Here is a 17,782-nt window from a genome sequence, read left to right on the forward strand (position 1 = left end):
CTTTATTGTACAACAGGAAAATGAACCCGCTACGTTTCCAAAGGCGCTTGAAAACTAAAAAAAACAATAGCATTTTATTAATATCATTTCATTAATATCATTTCATAATTTCATTTAATTAATTTCATTTAATTAATTCCATTTCATTAATTTCATTTCATTAATTTCATTTCATTAATTCCATTTCATTAATTTCATTTCATTAATTTCATTTAAGTAATTTCATTTAATTAATTTCATTTAATTAATTTCATTTCATTAATTCTATTTCATTAATTTCATTTCATTAATTTCATTTCGTTAATTTCATTTCATTTCATTAATTTCATTTCATTTCATTAATTTCATTTCGTTAATTTCATTTCATTTCATTAATTTCATTTCATTAATTTCATTTCATTTCATTAATTTCATTTCATTTCATTAATTTCATTTCATTTCATTAATTTCATTTCATTTCATTAATTTCATTTCATTTCATTAATTTCATTTCATTTCATTAATTTCATTTCATTTCATTAATTTCATTTCATTTCATTTCATTTATTCATTTCATTTCATTTATTATATTTTATTATTAATTAATTTATTATATTTTATTATTAATTAATTAATTAATTATTTATTTATTTATTCATTCCATTTCATTTATCCATTTAATTTAATTTATTCATTTCATATCATTGTCTTATTTCAATTTAATTAACTTTATTTTATTTTATTTTATTTTATTATAATGAACTTCCCATTATCTCGCGCAAATATACGTTGAAAATATAAAATGTAGTCAAACCAATCTACGTTAGGAATCTACGGATAACAAAGGATCGAGAACCTGGTAAACAGGGCGTTTATCAAGATAAAATCAACCTGCCTCAAATCTCTACATTAAGACCTTATTATAAACGAGAAGCGTTTCATCTTTAACGGATGAAAAACGTTCTGTATTGAGGTTATAAAACGCGCGGTGAGTTCCTAACTAGCATCTAATAGTGGAGAGGGGGGTTTGGAGAGGTAGGGTGTGGACCACTACCAGACGTACCCAGTTATTATTGTACCAACGACGACGACGGCGCGTTAGGAATCGATTTCGCCGTGTCGTGTGCGCTATTTGCTAGTTGATATTAATTTAGCTAGCGTGAAACGTATACTTTGTGCTCGTAATCCTTCCACGAGCAGAGAAAAAAACAGGGTGGGCTCGACGTAATTATTGAATTAGTTTTGCTTTCTTTGCTTCGTCATAGGAGCACGGCGCGGTTCCGTATCGCGTACTTCGCGGGTTGTGTTTCTAGACGTGGCTTAAGGCTTAGGGATCAGTCGAGGAATCGCGTCGAGGGGATAGTTTTAGCCGTCGACGTTGCTGAAAGAACCACACCCAAATGAAACACCCGTTTTGAGAGAACGACTACTGCGAAGGTCACGTATAATTATCGCCAATATCAAGGAACGACCGTTAATATGGGTCTTCGTTAAAACAACAATTACTTTCATAAAATGGAAAATGTCACGGTTCTAACTTGGATTCTCCGTGTTTGCGGTTTCACTTCCGTAACGATTACAACGGTAATCGAAATGTTTTAGAAATTTTACATAAGTTTAGAACATATCTACGTACGCTTTACGAAAACGTAACGTTTTCATCATTGTCTCGCAATGTTTTCTCTTACGTAATACACCAGTGCAGTGCTATTCGAACACTTCTACAGGCGTTTAGTTTATTTTGGGTTATTAACTTATAATGATGGAATTTTATCAGTTTAAGAAAATTTAATTTAAGATACATCAATTTTATAATTATAAACGAATTATTTTATATTTTGAAGCTACAAGAATGATTGCAGTCGCCCTTTCGAAAACAATGGTATTTTTTTTTTTGACTGGATGAAATATTTAAAAAATTCAAATTACTAGAAGTAGGAGTAATATCACCCCATAAACAAGTAATCTTATGTGGGGATATCTAAATCAATGTATTATAGTGTGACATAATAAAACTAATAAAAAAAGTATTTTAAACTTTATCTAAGTATACATGAGCAATAACACGATGCTATGAACTAAAGCAAAGCCCATCCGCGCACATTTTGACACTTTACCCAAAAAAGATTTAACAACGTTAAAAAAAGGGTCAACACGCCTAAAACCAAGGGTCTTACAATCGTACGAATAAAATAACAAGTCGAATAAGCCAATAAAACCGATACTTCTCCGTCACGGGTCTATTCTAGAAATAAATCGTAATTTACAGCGACATTTTAAAGTAGAATCCATAAGTTTCATCGAGAAACAAAGGTCGAAAGCGCGATTCCAAAAAAAGAGAAAGAAAGTGGTGGAAAAAGCGAATTTTAAAACCCATTTTTCTCGCTTATTCTCCGTCAAAATGTTTCTTCAATATCGTTTTCGAGAGGGGATTTAAAAGCGTTTTTAAAGAGATTTAAAACGTACTATTCCATCAACCCCGCAAACTCACATCCCTGAAATAAAACCCCATATTTCGGGCTTACACGGGTTCCTGTATAGTTCCCGAACGAAAGAAGAAAAACGAAGTAGGCGGCAGGGAAAAAGGGCCGAAGGATTTTAGGCCTTACATTTATGAAACGGAAACGAACCCCGAAATCCCCTTTTTGCGCGATGCCGAAGCAAACTGCGTATGTTCGCGACCGTTCGTAGTTGGAGGGTACTTTGTAACGTACGCGTACCACCGCCAACACGTGCTTTCTCGAGATACGTTAGAGAGTCACGATATACATGGTACCCTTTTTTTTTCAACGAAAAAAGAAAAGTTTATTGTAGAATTTTTCAAACATATATCGGTCTATGGAAGAAAAGTGGAGTAGAGAGAAAAAATAGTTTGAAACTATATTAAGGCCTTCAAAATTCCTGGGCATGGAGTAGAACCGTCGTTGCCATGGCGACGCTAGATACGGCCACGCATATTTTACCCCGTTTCTCCGGCTGTACGTCGAATAGTGGGAGGAGGTCCTTTTTAGGCCTTTAGTGGCAGCGCGGCGAGCAAAGTGGAAGGCATTACTGGTAAGGGACCCTCGCTGGCCACTCCACCTCGATTTCTACGCTTCTCCGTTGCCCTTTTCTAAACTAAGCCTAACGTATTTTTCTGTCTCATTGGAATTTCAGATTCGCGCCCTATATATATATATATACCGCGTTTCTCTGGACTGCCATGTTTTATCGGCTGCTATTCGTGGTGGAATTAAGCCATCGCTGTAGGCTAGCGGACCATATAAGCCCCATTTCGAATGTATGGACGGAAAGGAAACTAGCGGCAATTCGAATTCCGTGTAGGTTGCAGCGACGCCCGGCGGCCACACCCCGAAATTGTTTTAGCATATATATAGATTGGTGAGAATCAAATTAATAAGCGCGCTGGCTTTATAAACACGTAGCTTAAATATTATTATTACAATTCGAAATTCGGCTTGAATATTGTTTACCGTAACAATTAGGCGTCGTCTAAGTTTCGAATAAAAACGGGGAACTATTCTCGTTCAGTATTACTAGAGATTAATACGATAATCTACTTAAAGGCCAACTACATAAATCTTCGGTTTACTCTGTCTTTCACTGGAAGTCGGCTGACTGCACCTCACACGTGAATTGCAGTCAGCCGACTTCCAGTGAAAGACAGAGTAAACCGAATATTTATGTAGTCGGCCTTTAAGGAAAGGTAGCTATAGTTTAATAACCTCTGGCGATTATAAATCGAGAAATTTATGGGATGTTCAAAACGGCCGATTCGGGTAGCCAACAAATAAATGGGGAAATTTGATTTTTTATTATTTAAGATCTAGTTGGATGGCAATAAAGGTCAAATACGGGGCTGGTTAAAAAAACGGAAGGGCAATATAAAGTTGACCTGGGTGTTTTGTCGGGTTCCCCCGCTCCCCGCAGCAGTCACTCGCGCGAATCGACCATAAAACTGAACCCCGTTCGCGTTCGTTTTGCATACGAGAGAGAAAAACCCTCTTTGCTCGATTGTTTCCAATAGGAGGGCCATACTAAAATCACTCTTAAAGGGGCACTCTTAAAGGGGCTCTCTTAAATGGGCTTTAACCTCATCTGCCCCGCCATATAAATAAAAACACCCCGAAACAATCGGAAAAGATGATTTTTTTTTTGGAAGATAGGAAAGCGATAGAGGCGTGCCAAGGCTTAGGGAACAGGGTCGTTAAGCCTCGGCCAGAGCCAGAGGTCGAACGCTCTTCGTGCGGTGAGACGCTTCAGCCGTATAACCAAATATTAATTAACGAGGCAGCCAATTTCTCTCGATTAGCGGAGGGTTAAACCAAGGCTACGATAAAAAATTGAAAAAATATTACTTAATTAAGAGATCGACGGACACGAGAATCATTCATTTGTTTGATCATTAATAAAATTACTAATGGCTTCTTGGAAAAGTTCGGGTTAATTTGCCATTTTCGCGAACAAAGCCTCGAGTTTTAACGAAGGGAATACATTATTCCGGCGCGTTTCTCGTCGGCTGTTAAGTGTTTTCTCTCTTAAAATAAGCTAATTAAAAGTTTGGCTCCCTTCCGTACGAGGGTCGCTGGTTATCCGCTTGCAAAGGTCGGTTCGCGATGCCAACTTAATGACCATTCAGTCTGCTTTCCGTGAAAAATATTTCATTTTGGGTTCGTTAATTCCAAATCTCGATCACCATTTAAAGAATAGGGGTTTCTGGGGGGCGTTGAAAACCAAGACTCCCACTCAGTTTCTGCGTTGACACGAGCGCGATTTTTCCACGTATTTCGTCTCTTTTGATAGCGAGGCGGAAGGTGGACTCGGAAATGATAAAATTGTCTCCATCGCGAAGTAGGCTTTGTGTTCACGGTTTTATGAGTATACACTCGTGTACGTTTTCAAGCGGCAAGCCCTTCCTCGTTATTTCGTCTCTTTGTAAACGCGAGTACCCGCGCTATTTTCTACAATTGAGTATACGATGCCCACTTCAAACTCGCCCTCCGTAGCCGGATACTTCAGAAATGTTGTGGGGAATAATTATAATCATTAAAAACCAGTGGTTTGAGGTGAAAAATTGAGTATTTTTTATAAAGGGATTCTTAGAAGGGGAAAATATAAAATTCCAGTTTTCAAAAACATTTGCACGCTAAAAATTCTTTGAGCAAAGAGACATCAAATTATTAGCTGCTTTATATCTACTTAACAACAATAATACTCTTAAAGAAGCCGCTTCTTTCAATTTTTGGAAACTTGAATGTTTAATATAGATTGTTATTTATTATTATTCATAATTATCAATCAGCTAGGCTAATACCCAAGGCACCACCTTCGGCCTAAGTCATCAAGCGACTTTTGAAGCCATTAATTCAGGTGGCCGGGTTACAATGCGTTGGAGGGTGGTGGCAAGCCCTGCATGCCACGCGATCGAGCCAACAGCTCCCTACACTAACTATTACCTTTAACCTCAACAAGTTTTTATGGAAGGGGAAACCGAAGAGCTCGGGGGAAAACCCCTTAAACCAGTGGGGAGAGAACTTGCAAACTCAACGCGGAAGGAGTGGTTCCGAGTTTTCACCCAGTGCCACAAGCTGGGATCAAACCCGGATCCTCTTGCTTTGAGGCGAAAGTGCTAACCACTACGCCACCCAATCATCAAAATTGCGTAACTATTTTTATATTCAAGTTAGTTTATTACAAATTAATTTTAATTATCCAAAGAATAAATAGCGATAAAGTTAATTTTAATAATAAGAAAAAACGCGGAAAAGAATTTTAAAAAGTTTGAACAATTTATTAGTCCTAATTTTGTTAATTAATTGTTTAGAAATTTATTTATTATTATCATTTATTATAAATTTTGTTAATCAATTGTTTAGAAATTTATTTATTATTATCATTTATTATAAATTTTGTTAATCAATTGTTTAGAAATTTATTTATTATTATTATTTATTATAATTTTGTTAATCAATTGTTTAGAATTAAAATAACGCACGTTAATAATTTTGTTAATCAATTGTTTAGAAATTTATTTATTATTATTATTTATTATAATTTTGTTTAGAATTAAAATAACGCACGTTAATAATTTTGTTAATCAATTGTTTAGAAATTTATTTATTATTATTATTATTTATAATTTTGTTAATCAATTGTTTAGAATTAAAACAACACAGGTTGTTTATTTCAAATATTTTCTCTAAATATTTGACCTATCGAGTTTTGAAGCGAAATCATTAAAATTGTCATACGTTCGCGTTTCGCGTTTGTAAATTTCTACAGATTCTAAAACTCTCTATCATCTAGACCTTTTTAGAAAAGGTTAACTCGAAAATAGCCCTATGAAACCAAAGTATATTACTATTTTTAAAGGAGGCTTAAAATCATCGGACTCGAGAGTGCCTCGACTCACTTCGCGATGGAAACTAATATACTAAAGAAACCATTAGTTATACGAAAGCGCTCAAATGGAGTGGGGAAATTAACACCTTCGCGAAGAAAGCAATTAAATTAAGAACGAGACTCTTCGATAAAAATAGCACGATGGACACCGTCGCCAATTAGAATACGGGAAAGTAAAAGGGAGACCGAGCCCCGAGAAAAGAACTTTCCCCGCAAATATCTCAATTCGTTTTCCGCGCCGAATATCACGTTCTCTTTCACCGCCCACGCCCCCCCCCCCCTCACCTGGAGGCCGAAAAGATTTCTTCGAGAAAGCGAACTAAACTCGTACCGCTTCATAAAGAGTTTGCGGCCAAAATGCGATGGCGTTCGATGTAAGTCCCTTTTCTCGCTAACAAATCTCCATCTCTGGACTTACCATCCTAGTAGTAAAAAGTACCCTAAATACGGCTAGCGGGATCGAAGAGTCTGTCCGTCCGTTAATATTCCGAAATAAGGTGGAAAGCGAAGGGATTAAAGGGCGGGCCTTTTTGTTCGCCGGTATCGCTATATATATATCAGCAAAGTCCTTCGCCGCAAACAATTCGGAGATGGCGAGCTTTTTCGAATTCCTTCCGCTGGAGCCGTAAATGTTTTCTTCGCCGTAATCCACGGCGTTCCTCAGGTAATTAGGCCTAATTGACTAGCGGCCAACCAAGTCACGCGCCATCCGAGGAGGCCTAGCCATCCCCGACTCTGATCTTTCTGCGAAGGAACGACAGAAAAAATAGCCCGAGGAAACGGAGGGGAAAAGCTGCTCGTAATAGAAAGAGAAAAAACTATTATTTTTTCCAGCTTTCTTCTTTCTTTTTATCTTAAAAACGTGGGCCGGCTAATTTTCCCTCCTATCGTTAATTAAAAATAATAGATTCTTTGGAATCGCCGAAAAGGCGAGAAGGGACTAAAGGGGTTTCTTTACTTTGACGCTATTAGCGCCGTCTTCGGGTGGAAAATAAAATAAGATTGCATTCCGAGGCTATTTATATATTAATGAGGCAAATGAAATTCTATTATCCCGTAGGAAAGAAAGATATTTTTTAGTTCTCCTTCGAATACTGTCTTAATGTTAAGATGCTAAAAATTTATAAAAAGATTAACGTGTTTTTGTACTTTTAAAAGGTTTTTTCTTAATAAGTTCTGTTCCGAAAATTACCAAACTTCGGCGATATAATTTAGTTCCCAAAAATATAAATCCTATTACAAAAGCCTCCAAGATGGTATAGAAAAAATGTAAGGTTTAAAAAACGTTCCCTCTATTAAGGGCGAGTGTCAAAAACGGCTGGTTACCATAGCAATGACACATTCCCGAGGGAAAGAAAGCTGGGGGGGGACAGCGTCCTTTTTAAGGTGCAGGCGCGGCTAAAAAGTGGAAAATAAGGAGAAGGGGTCGAAGTCCAACACTGCAGGATGCGGAGAAGATGAAAAAACAGCGCGTGTGTGTGGGAAAGGAGGCTGGGATGGCGGCTAAAATCCTTAAAGATGGCAGAGAAAGACCGAGAAAGAAGAAGCGTTGATGACCAAAAATGCCAACACCGCGTCAAACATCAGCCCGAAACATTCTCCAAAAACTTTGAACCAAGTAACCCCCCCCCCTTTTTTTGGCGCTCCCTTATAGAATCTTATATAAAAGAGAGATATATTTTTTTTCTCGCCATCCAAGGTAACGTGAAACTCGGATAACGGCTAATATGACCCTCGTGTACCGTCTGACTAACTATCAATTGACCTCTCACGGTCTCTGGTGGATGCTGTAGAATCTCTGGGAATCAATTTTCATTCGCGGAGGAATGGGGCTTGCTTTTTGAAGTGCCGAAGTTTGGCGAAGGACCGGAGCGAAATGGAGCGGGGGGGGGGGCTTAGCCCAGCTATCGGGCGGGGGGTAGAGGAAAGCCCTAAAATTAGAAGTCGATTCTGGCCGGAAGGGGAAAAAGAGGCTCTCCCCGAAGAGAACTTTAATCACCTATCCAACGAAACCCTTTTAAAGGTTGGGTGCGATACTGATGCCGAGCGCCAACTAAATAAAATTCGACAGATTTCTGCTTTACCCATCCACCAAAGAAACACTAAAAAAGAGGAGAGGAGGTATCGCCCAGAGGGAGACCAATCTTGTTTACTAGAGAGAGAGAGAGAGAAAGAGAGTTTGCGGAAAACATTAGGAGAGATAGAACACGGCTCCATTACCGCTTGATTCACTGACTCGAACTTCGCGGGGCCAGAAAATAAAAAGTTTCTCGCTTTAGATACTATCCGCTAATTTTATTACTTTTAAAAAGAGTAGCAGTCAAAGGGTATTAAAAATGCTTTAAGATTATTAGAAATACATGACGGCTATTATTCCTTGGTTAAAAAATAAATATTTATTAAATTGGAGCTTAATATACAAATTAGAAAGATACGTAATTAAATATCGTTATAAAATGAGTTATCTTTTACGGAAAAGTCCAATCAAAGAAAAGTCTTTCGTTTCTAAATTCATTTTTCGGATAATAAATTTTTTGCGCGCCTAAGCGCAGCCAAAATGGCGCGTAGTAGAGAGTGTGGGAGGCTTAGTAATAAAGGAAATTAATTTCTCGAGGCTAGGCTACAGTGTGATTTTGGATAGAGAGAGAGACGTGGAGGAAGTAGGGCACTCTAGCTGGAGGCCGTTGTCTTTGGAGAGTTTCCCGGTTAAAAGGGCTCAAAACAGCGCCGCCAAACCGACCGACGGAATCAGTTTTTGACCTGACGCGCGGGAGACGGAAGAAACTAATTAATTTCATAATTAAAACCACGCATCGGTTATCCGATTCAGGGGGAAAAAGATGGCGCCAGCGACGTAATTGCCCGACCCCCCCCCCCCCCCCTTATCTTCGCGCTCCAGTCCTCGCTCTCCCTAACTTTCAAGCTGGCTTGGGGAAGAATACCTCGTGGAGAGCGCCAACGAGTAAAGCGTAAGGTCAAAGCGCGATTAGGGCAGTTAATGGCGACAGAAAAAGAGGGAATCGGTGCTGCTGCCTTTTGTAGCGTTCGCGAGCCAAGCTTCGATTATACCCCTTTCCGGAAGAAAATGGGAAAAGAGTTGAGCCAGCCGCCCGCTGCAACAACCGCGTTTATCAACCCCTCCCTTTGTTTCTTCGGAATTAAATCGCGAATGCTACCGACGAACTATAATTACCGCAAAAACATAATCTCAATAAGCACAAATTATATCTTACGAGTGATGAAGACGTTGGTCAAAGATTTCGTATTTGAAAAAAAAACGGCCTTACAAACCACGCCATACACGCGCGTTTTAACGACTTCATTAGGGGAGGCGGGATAAGTCGTTTTTTAAAAGAGCGAAAACAAATCAAATCTTAATTGTTAATAGCGTCGCGTGTTGGGCTCGGACGAAAAATCACGCGTCGCCAATAAATTCCACATCGCCCATTTATTACCGGCAAAAAATACGTGTTCAAAATACATTACGTCCAACTCTCCTCTGGGGCGAAATCTCCGCCGGCCCCCCGGGAAATGAATTTAAGCTTAATTACCCAAAAGAATATCATAACCGTCCCAATATTCTACACCATCAAAATTACCTAATTAAAAGCATTAAGCGTGGACGAAGGAGGGGAGGTAAAGTAAATCGATCAATGAAAACGGAATGAGACGAGGGGGAGAAATAGGTGACCAAAATAAGTCTATACCGCTCATTTGTATCAACGCAAACTTTACCGTGGCATACCACTCGGAGAAAGCTATCAGATAAGAGTCGGGATGAAGAGAGGTCTGGGATTGCGATTGAAGGGAGGGCAAAAGGATAATAACAGTGTTTTCCTGTACTAAAGGACCCGGCGGAACACAAAAGCCTAATCGCGGCGAAAAAATGCTGCCGATAAAAGGGCGAGAAGACAGAAGGGGGTTGCAGGGGGGGAAGTTGATCGAATCGGACATCGTCAGTGGTAAAGGACCAGGAAGGGACCCTCTAGACGGGGTACCAGAGGGGCCTCTGAGGAATACTGCGGGGGGGGGGTATCGATAACCGATTAACCTCCGACAGTCTCCGATAATGTATTCTATCACGCGACCGACGCTCTCGTATAACGCGCCCCATCCCCCAAAATCAGAATTTGGATTTCTATTCCCTTTGGCCCCCTTTATTCGCTACGACATCCGCCATACTTGTATTTCACTCCGTCCATTTCGATATTTGGAAAGGGTGTCTTTTTTCTCTCGACTGGATCGAACGGGAATAGAGATCGAAAAAACCGCCATCTTGAATTTTTTGTATTTTTTATTTATTTTCATATTTATATATATATAAAGATCAATATAAATTGCTACGGAGACGCGGAGGTTTCCTGCCCTACTCCACTTTTGATCATTTGCCTTTTTTCGCGTTTACCCGTGTATGGACTTTATACCGTGAGCAATGAGACGGCTGCTTTAAACTGCCATCGAAAAATGGAAAAGTTTTTCGACAAATATTTGATTACCGAAAAATCGTACTACATTAGGTTAACGAATCTGTTTCACGAAGAGGGTTTTGTAAAGTTTACTTTTTGGCTAGTTTTATGAATGTCTTTATCTATCGTTTGCTTTACTCAAACAGGGCTTCGCTATACTTTCAACGTGTTAACGAGTAAAAGAGAGTACTTGTACCACACTCCTATAACGAACCCTCTTAAGTAGAGCCCCGGCGTTGGACAATTCTTTACTTACCCTGATATAAAGACGAACAAATTTTACAAGTGGTCCCAATATACCAAATATTCTGGGAAATCTCGCAACCACGTAGGAATATATAAATAATCCATATTTTATCGTCAACTTAGTAAATGCGGGCGAAAAACTTTCTCAAACAAGATGCTAAAGAGACGGGTTTGGGGTTCGCCCGCGGCCGCCTTTCATTAGCATCCTACGCGTACTGGCTAATATAACTCAAACACAGTTCGTGGCTCCCGTCGCCAGTATTGAGAGATAAAAGGCGAATAAACTGAAAGGAGAGGATGGCGCGTCAAAGGCCCTACACGCGTTCCCCGCGCCTCCGTAACGCGTTAGTTTCGCGTGTATATCTAGACCGCGTTTTAGGAGTTCAGGAGTGGCGACCGAAGACTATCTAGCAAGCAGCGAGGCTGGTTAAGAAGCGCGCGTTCGGTTCCGAGTCTCGTTTGACAAGTTGGATCGGCGCAAACAGAAAAGTTTCGTCCGAAGTGGGGAGATAATATAGAGGCAAGGGGCTGTATGAAAGAGGAAATAAATATAGTCATCTATAACCGGGAGTCATATCGACGCCAAAGATAAAACACTACAATGGAAAACTGAGGAGGACGAACGAGCCGGAAGGGAGGCGCAGATTGTAGCGCCCGAAAGATGACTGACATTTCGGACAGAAACGCGCTAAATTAAATTGCCTACCGGCCCTATGGACCAAATTATGATAACGGCATTTATACCTGCCACGTAATATCGATCAAAGGGAAAGTATAATTTGGCGTAAAAAAAAACATTTGTAGCTTATAGTAAAAACTAGGAATCCATAACGCTACTTGGAATGCCTATCGCGGCAAATTTTCGTCTCGATGTGGCTGACGATTTTTTTTGACGTCACTATGTTAACTTAACAAACAACTAGGTGAGAGGGGAGCGCGTGCAGAGGGATTTTTTCTCTCGTAGGCGGGGCTAAAGCCGTCAGTGTGATCTTACCATGCGCGATACGCCAGGATAAGGATTCCAAGTAGAGGTATGGATTCCTGTAATAACATATATCATCGTATCGACAGACATATATCCCTCCGCGGTCGAAAACATTCCGACAATCCCTTTCACGGATAAATATGCCACGTATATGAACGAGCGGTTTCTTTCTGTCGTTAACGCCGGGTTCGGGTTCTTTTGATAAAACGCGGCGTTATTGTAAACACAACGCGAGAACCTATTATGTTAGAAATCGAACGAGATATTTTCTATCTATTATTCTCCCCTCCTCCGTTCGCCCGGAGTTCCTAAAAGATCCAAGAGTGACGCTGGCTGCCGAAGTGGAATGGCTGCCCCGCTAAAAATACAAAAAAAAACCGAGAGAGAGCGAGGCGAACATTACTAGTTTTACTCCGCGGCACCCACTTTTCCTTCACTCTCTAAATCGATTAGAAAACGAGAGTTCTGCGAAGAGAGAGAATGAAAGGGGGCTTTCTGTTTTGTGGAACAAGGGATAAAGAAAAAAAAAATAGCGGAAAATCAAAATCTCTGAAAACTATTTTAGCAACAGACACTTTTACTTCTCGCGCGCCAGTGATGAAAAAGTAAAACGAATAGCGCGAAAGCAACAACATGATTGAGGGTCGTATACCTCGCCCCCTTCAATCTCTTCTCCTTTCTCCGTATCCGGAAGTTAGGTCAGCAGCTCGCTAGATTTCAACTTTGTTTGTAAAGGGAAGCGTTACTTCTTACGAGGGGAAAACCGATAGAGAATAGCGCGTTTTGGTTACTTTACTTAACGTTATAAAACAATTTCAATTAAGAATAAATTGTACGCCGTATTCCTCAAATTTAAATAGAAATTTACGTCAGCGCGACGACCCCTGGTAGTCGACTTCTTCCTTTACATTATTGTATTGCTACTAGAACAGTTCTACAGGCGTTGGTAGGTCAAAAATAGACCTGAATGGGTATAGAAATGAAGAATCTACCACGTTCTCGTTATTATTAAAACCGTCGTATTTTCCTTTTGCGAGAGCTTTAATTAGAGAGAGCCGAATTTTTTATCATTAACGAATCTAAAATTTAATTTTTTCTTCGTACGAAAAAAGAAGATAAGATGAGAGCAAAGCGTTTTAATTAAACTGAACAGTATTTATGAACAGTTTTTTGGACAACAGCCAAATTTTTTATTTCTTTTTCCTTTGTTACTTTTTTCTTTCATTTTCAACAAAGAAAAAAAAGGAATGAGGTCCGAAAAGATTTTTAATACAACATCGATTGATTTCTCCCGCGGCTAGTTTCTTCCAACCCAGCCTTTACAGACACTACCACGACGGCGTCCTCAGTTCCTCACTGTCAACTAAGAATGTCCCATCGTATAATTACTTCGATAATACCAATTTTGGTGGTCAGTGTATACTGAGAGTATTATTCTTTTTAACGAAATAGTGCAATAATTAATTATCCGAGCTTATTAAGGAGCAGTTTTCCTGGTTTTTTTTTAATTGATATTTTATAATTTTAACCATAAATAGGTCCCATAGAAACATTAGAACTAAGCGGCTATCACTGGGCTATCCATAAACTAAATTCTTATTTAGTGCCACACAGTTTAAATAATGCTTATTTTAAATAAGAGTAATATAAACATTAAAATTACCTCTGAAAACTATCTCAGTAATGAGTAAAATGAAGAGATTACACCGTGAGCATTGAGGGAAAGACTTCTATTCGAAAAGGGTAAACCAATTTATCTCTTCTTGTCAAAAGAAAATTCCCAACGCTTGAAGATATTGCGAGGAAAGAACCGTTGGATAATCTAATTTGGACATTTTTCTGCGCTATTTATTAATAACATTTTGACCTGGCAGGCAACGTTTCCCGACTTTTTAGCTGGGAAAACAATTTTTTCTCGGCCCTGCTCGCTTATCTTGATACCCCGGATCAATTTTCATTAGCATACGTAATATTTTTGGCCGGCTTGGGTTAAGCCCGAACAGCCCGTTGCAACTTCCCAACGTCACCGATCTAGCCGTACCAACGCGTCTTCGCGCGTTCCTGGGTCAAAGGCTATGAACGCGATAAGTATTTACGGCAAACGCCAAGCGATCTAGAGTGCGAACGTGTCTATAAAAGAAAGACCTAGAGCAAACTGGAGCGTTATAAAGGACTTTTGATGGCGCATTTTTTTACTTTTTACCTTTTTCTAAGCCAACACGCCAAATGTTCGGCCCAAAATAAATGCGGGGAAACGGACCAAAACGAGTTAAAAGTGAATTATAAAATGGAAATCTACCTACTCGATCTACGTGCCCGCGCCAGTTAGTTTCATACGTAAATACCGAGTAAAATATAGATTAAGAGCATTTTAAAATAGAGGTTTCGTCTCGACTATACTGTCAAAAACGGGAATATTTTATTCCGGTCACAGAATCTGGATTTTGACTACCGGTAAAGAGATTGATTCAAACTATTCTAGGCAAGCTAATACGACTCAAATACAAGTGTTTACAGATCTCAAAGGTCAGAACGCGATTTAACTACCTATAATAGCGGTATATACTTTAAGAAGTCGTTATTATACGTCAAACGTCAGCGATTTCGCCTCAACGAGAAAATTTTACGAAAGAGTTCCGAATAAATACTTTGAATAAAATTAACCGAAATACTCTATTAATAAGCGTCGGGCCAGTAGGTCAAGAGTACAAGCTCGTAAGGTCAAAGGGCTCACCATTAACCGATTCAAACCTCCTCCCCAATCATTAAGAGTATCGGAGTCGAGTAATTACCCGAAACTCGCCACTACATCCCTTAATTAACTAGGGCCACGGTACTTAACATAGCTCCAAAGTAATACTCCACATACGTCTACGATCCTAAACGGGGGGGGGGGAGAATAGATTTCCGTTATTACGCGTATACGTATAACTTAAACTCGCTTTCCGAATGGGCCAGAAATTGCCAGAACAGTTTAGTACCGCGAAATACCTAGACCATACGGGGGTTTAAGTTTTAGCTTAATTAAATAATTAAGGTAGAGTCTAGCGTAGATAGTCTTCAAAAGTCGGGCGCTCCTATTTTCCGCTTACGGAAAAGGTAAATACCTACGAGAAAAGGGTTTGTTTCGGCCCAATCGACCTATACAATTTCGGCGAGCCTCGATGGCGGCCAAAAAGCTCAGTATAGAATGGTGGACGCGGTAAAAAATGTTGGTACGCGGATCACGCGCCTGTAGGAAAACTATCTAAATCGCACGCGATTGTCCCTCTGGCAGCGTTGGTCGCCTCAAAGTGAGTTTTATCACGAACGCGTATTCTATACGCGGTATAAGGATCTAGCTCGCACACACGCAGTCTCGATTCTGCTTCGAGTAGTCTTCGTTTTACGAGAAAGGCGTTAAAGGCGAGTCTTAAGTCGCCAGTTATGGCCTACGATTTAGAGAGTCGTAGCGGAAAATGCCCCCAAAAATTTCTATTTCAAAGTCGCGCGGTATCGTGGAAAGCTATTTTTAGAAACTCGTTCTTATTTTTCGCAAAACCGTAAAAACCTTAATAAATGATACTTAATTCTATATTAATTATGGATGAGCGGTATCTGAAATTTAGGGAAAACGTAGTAAAAGGTGACTAAAAGAAAATGATATAAAATTTAAACCAAATTCTTACCCAAAATTATTTAGGTTAATAAAAAAAGTTTTAAAACAGGAACATCATATACGGGAACAAAGTTGAAAGACAAAACGATTATCCCAATGCAAAACATTTAAAAATATATCCATAAAAGATGGTATAAATATATTACGGATGTTAAAATGAAACGATTAGAATTTGTAAAAAGTTATCAAAAAATCCGCATTATCCATGAGTTTAAAAAATAGAAAAGGGGAATAAAGTTTTAAAAAGGGTATAGTTGGTAAAGTATAAACGGGATCCAGTAAAATCTTTAAAAAACAGCGCAATAATTTCGTAAAGATAAAGGGAATAAGGGTGCTTCAAAAATAGAGTAATAAAGATAGAAGGAGAAGAAACGGTAAAAGATGAAAGTTGATACACACAAAGAGAGATAGAATGAGAGAGGAAGCAATACCTCGGTATTGTTCCAGTGGATGTTGAGTCGGTAATCCCGCAGTATGTGTGGGCTCTGGTTGATGTGTTCCAGAGCCAGGTTGACTGCGGGAATGACGCCTCTTCCGATGCTGCCTTCCGTTAAATTGGGCGAGGTGGGGAAGAAACCCCCCACGTAAATGTCGGCGGGGTCGCCCATATCCAGCTCGCTCTCGTCCTCCAGCGAGGGGATCTGGATATCCGACAAACTGTCCAAGTTCAAGGGGTCAGTGTCTCTGTCCACCAACGTATCGTCGTCTTCGGACCCGATAACCGACCCGAAAATGACCAACGAAATGACCAATAACCGCGCCGCGACTCGACTATCCGATAAACGCGTCATTTTTAAATTAAATCGCTATTTATAATCTTTTTACAAAACTAAAAATTATCGCGACTATTAGATATTCCCCATTCTAATGGAAAAATAACCGATTTTTCCGAAATAGCAAAACGTCGACGAAAATAACGCGAAATTAGTTAGACCGTCTTTCAAATCCCGACCGGCCACCGGTAGCTAGTCTAGTCAATTTTGACGCCGATTGTTCAGTGGTCAGTCTCCCGACTGGTCCACTCCGTCGCGACTCGTCCCGTTCGTGCGTCCGTGACTGTCCAATTTGATTCATCTTCTCCCCACTCGGCTCCACCAAAGTTATTTCGTAGGCTCGGTTTGGCCGGCGACGGTAACATCGAAATATTTCTCGAACGCACTCGATCCTCTCTCCAACGCCGGAAATCGTTTCTAGATAAAGTTAGTGAAAGAAAATTTTGTCGCGTTGATTTACTTTTTCCCCACACGAATTTTAATTGTCCCGCGTCATTAAAAGGGAGATAATTACCAAAGATTACTTTTAACGGGCTTTGGTGCCGCTGCAACTCGCAATTTTGGGGGTATTTACGACGGGGATAGTTGGGATGGCGATTTCGAGATTGATACGAACCGCGTCGTGATCCTTTCCTCGGGATGAGAAAAAGTTGCTTTCGTTTTCTTTCGCGCTGATTGAAAAAGAGAGAATGCGAGATACGGAGACGGACGAGGAGAGATGCCAGAGAGAGCGAAAAGAGAGTCCGTCGGCGCAGCGCGTGAAGTAACTTTAAAATCCGACTCGCCGCTTCCCCGAGCCGCAGCAGCCTCACCTTCGACGCGCCTCGAACGGAATCAACGAATCCAGGGGAAGGAGAGTCGACAGCTTCCCGCTTTCGCCGCTCTTTGACAGGGTGGCAGCACCGAGCGGAGGCCGCCCGTTCCCACCCCTCAATCTATAATTCAGACCGACCTCAACGGGCACCGAACCGCCGAAGCCGAGGCTGGGGTGAAGTCGGCTCGTGGCAAGCTCTCCCCGCTCATCCCCTTATTCTCCATCTTTGGTAATACGCCAGGCAGGCTGCGGCTCCCGGTCCCCCCCCCCCCCCCGTCTTTACGTTCCGCCCGGGATTCATCAATTCGTTAGACTCTATCTCCGCGCTCTCTATCTTCGATATACACCGCGGCCAGGATTGGGTACCGTCGCAGTCGATAATTTTTCCGCGTTTTCATTAATTATTTAGCGTAACAATTTCGCTATATTATTAATAACCCGCCTTTTTATCCGGAGGTG

General features: G+C 40.2%; 1 protein-coding gene across 2 annotated transcripts in view; it reads right to left on the minus strand.

Annotated features, from left to right (window-relative positions):
- GABA-B-R2 (gamma-aminobutyric acid type B receptor subunit 2) overlaps positions 1-17,410 on the minus strand; it is a 132,213-nt gene extending 114,803 nt beyond the window's left edge. For both annotated transcript variants that reach the window (XM_090177691.1, XM_090177690.1), the window contains exon 1: positions 16,168-17,410. In XM_090177691.1, coding sequence (XP_090033817.1) covers positions 16,168-16,527 — 360 coding nt within the window. In that variant the 5' untranslated portion in view covers positions 16,528-17,410. The remainder of the gene's footprint in view (positions 1-16,167) is intronic.
- Between the last annotated feature and the right edge of the window lie 372 nt (positions 17,411-17,782).

The sequence above is a fragment of the Leiobunum rupestre genome, chromosome 6, assembly GCF_980474605.1.
Source record: "Leiobunum rupestre chromosome 6, qqLeiRupe1.1.hap1, whole genome shotgun sequence".
In the NCBI taxonomy this organism is placed as follows: Eukaryota; Metazoa; Arthropoda; class Arachnida; order Opiliones; family Sclerosomatidae; genus Leiobunum; species Leiobunum rupestre.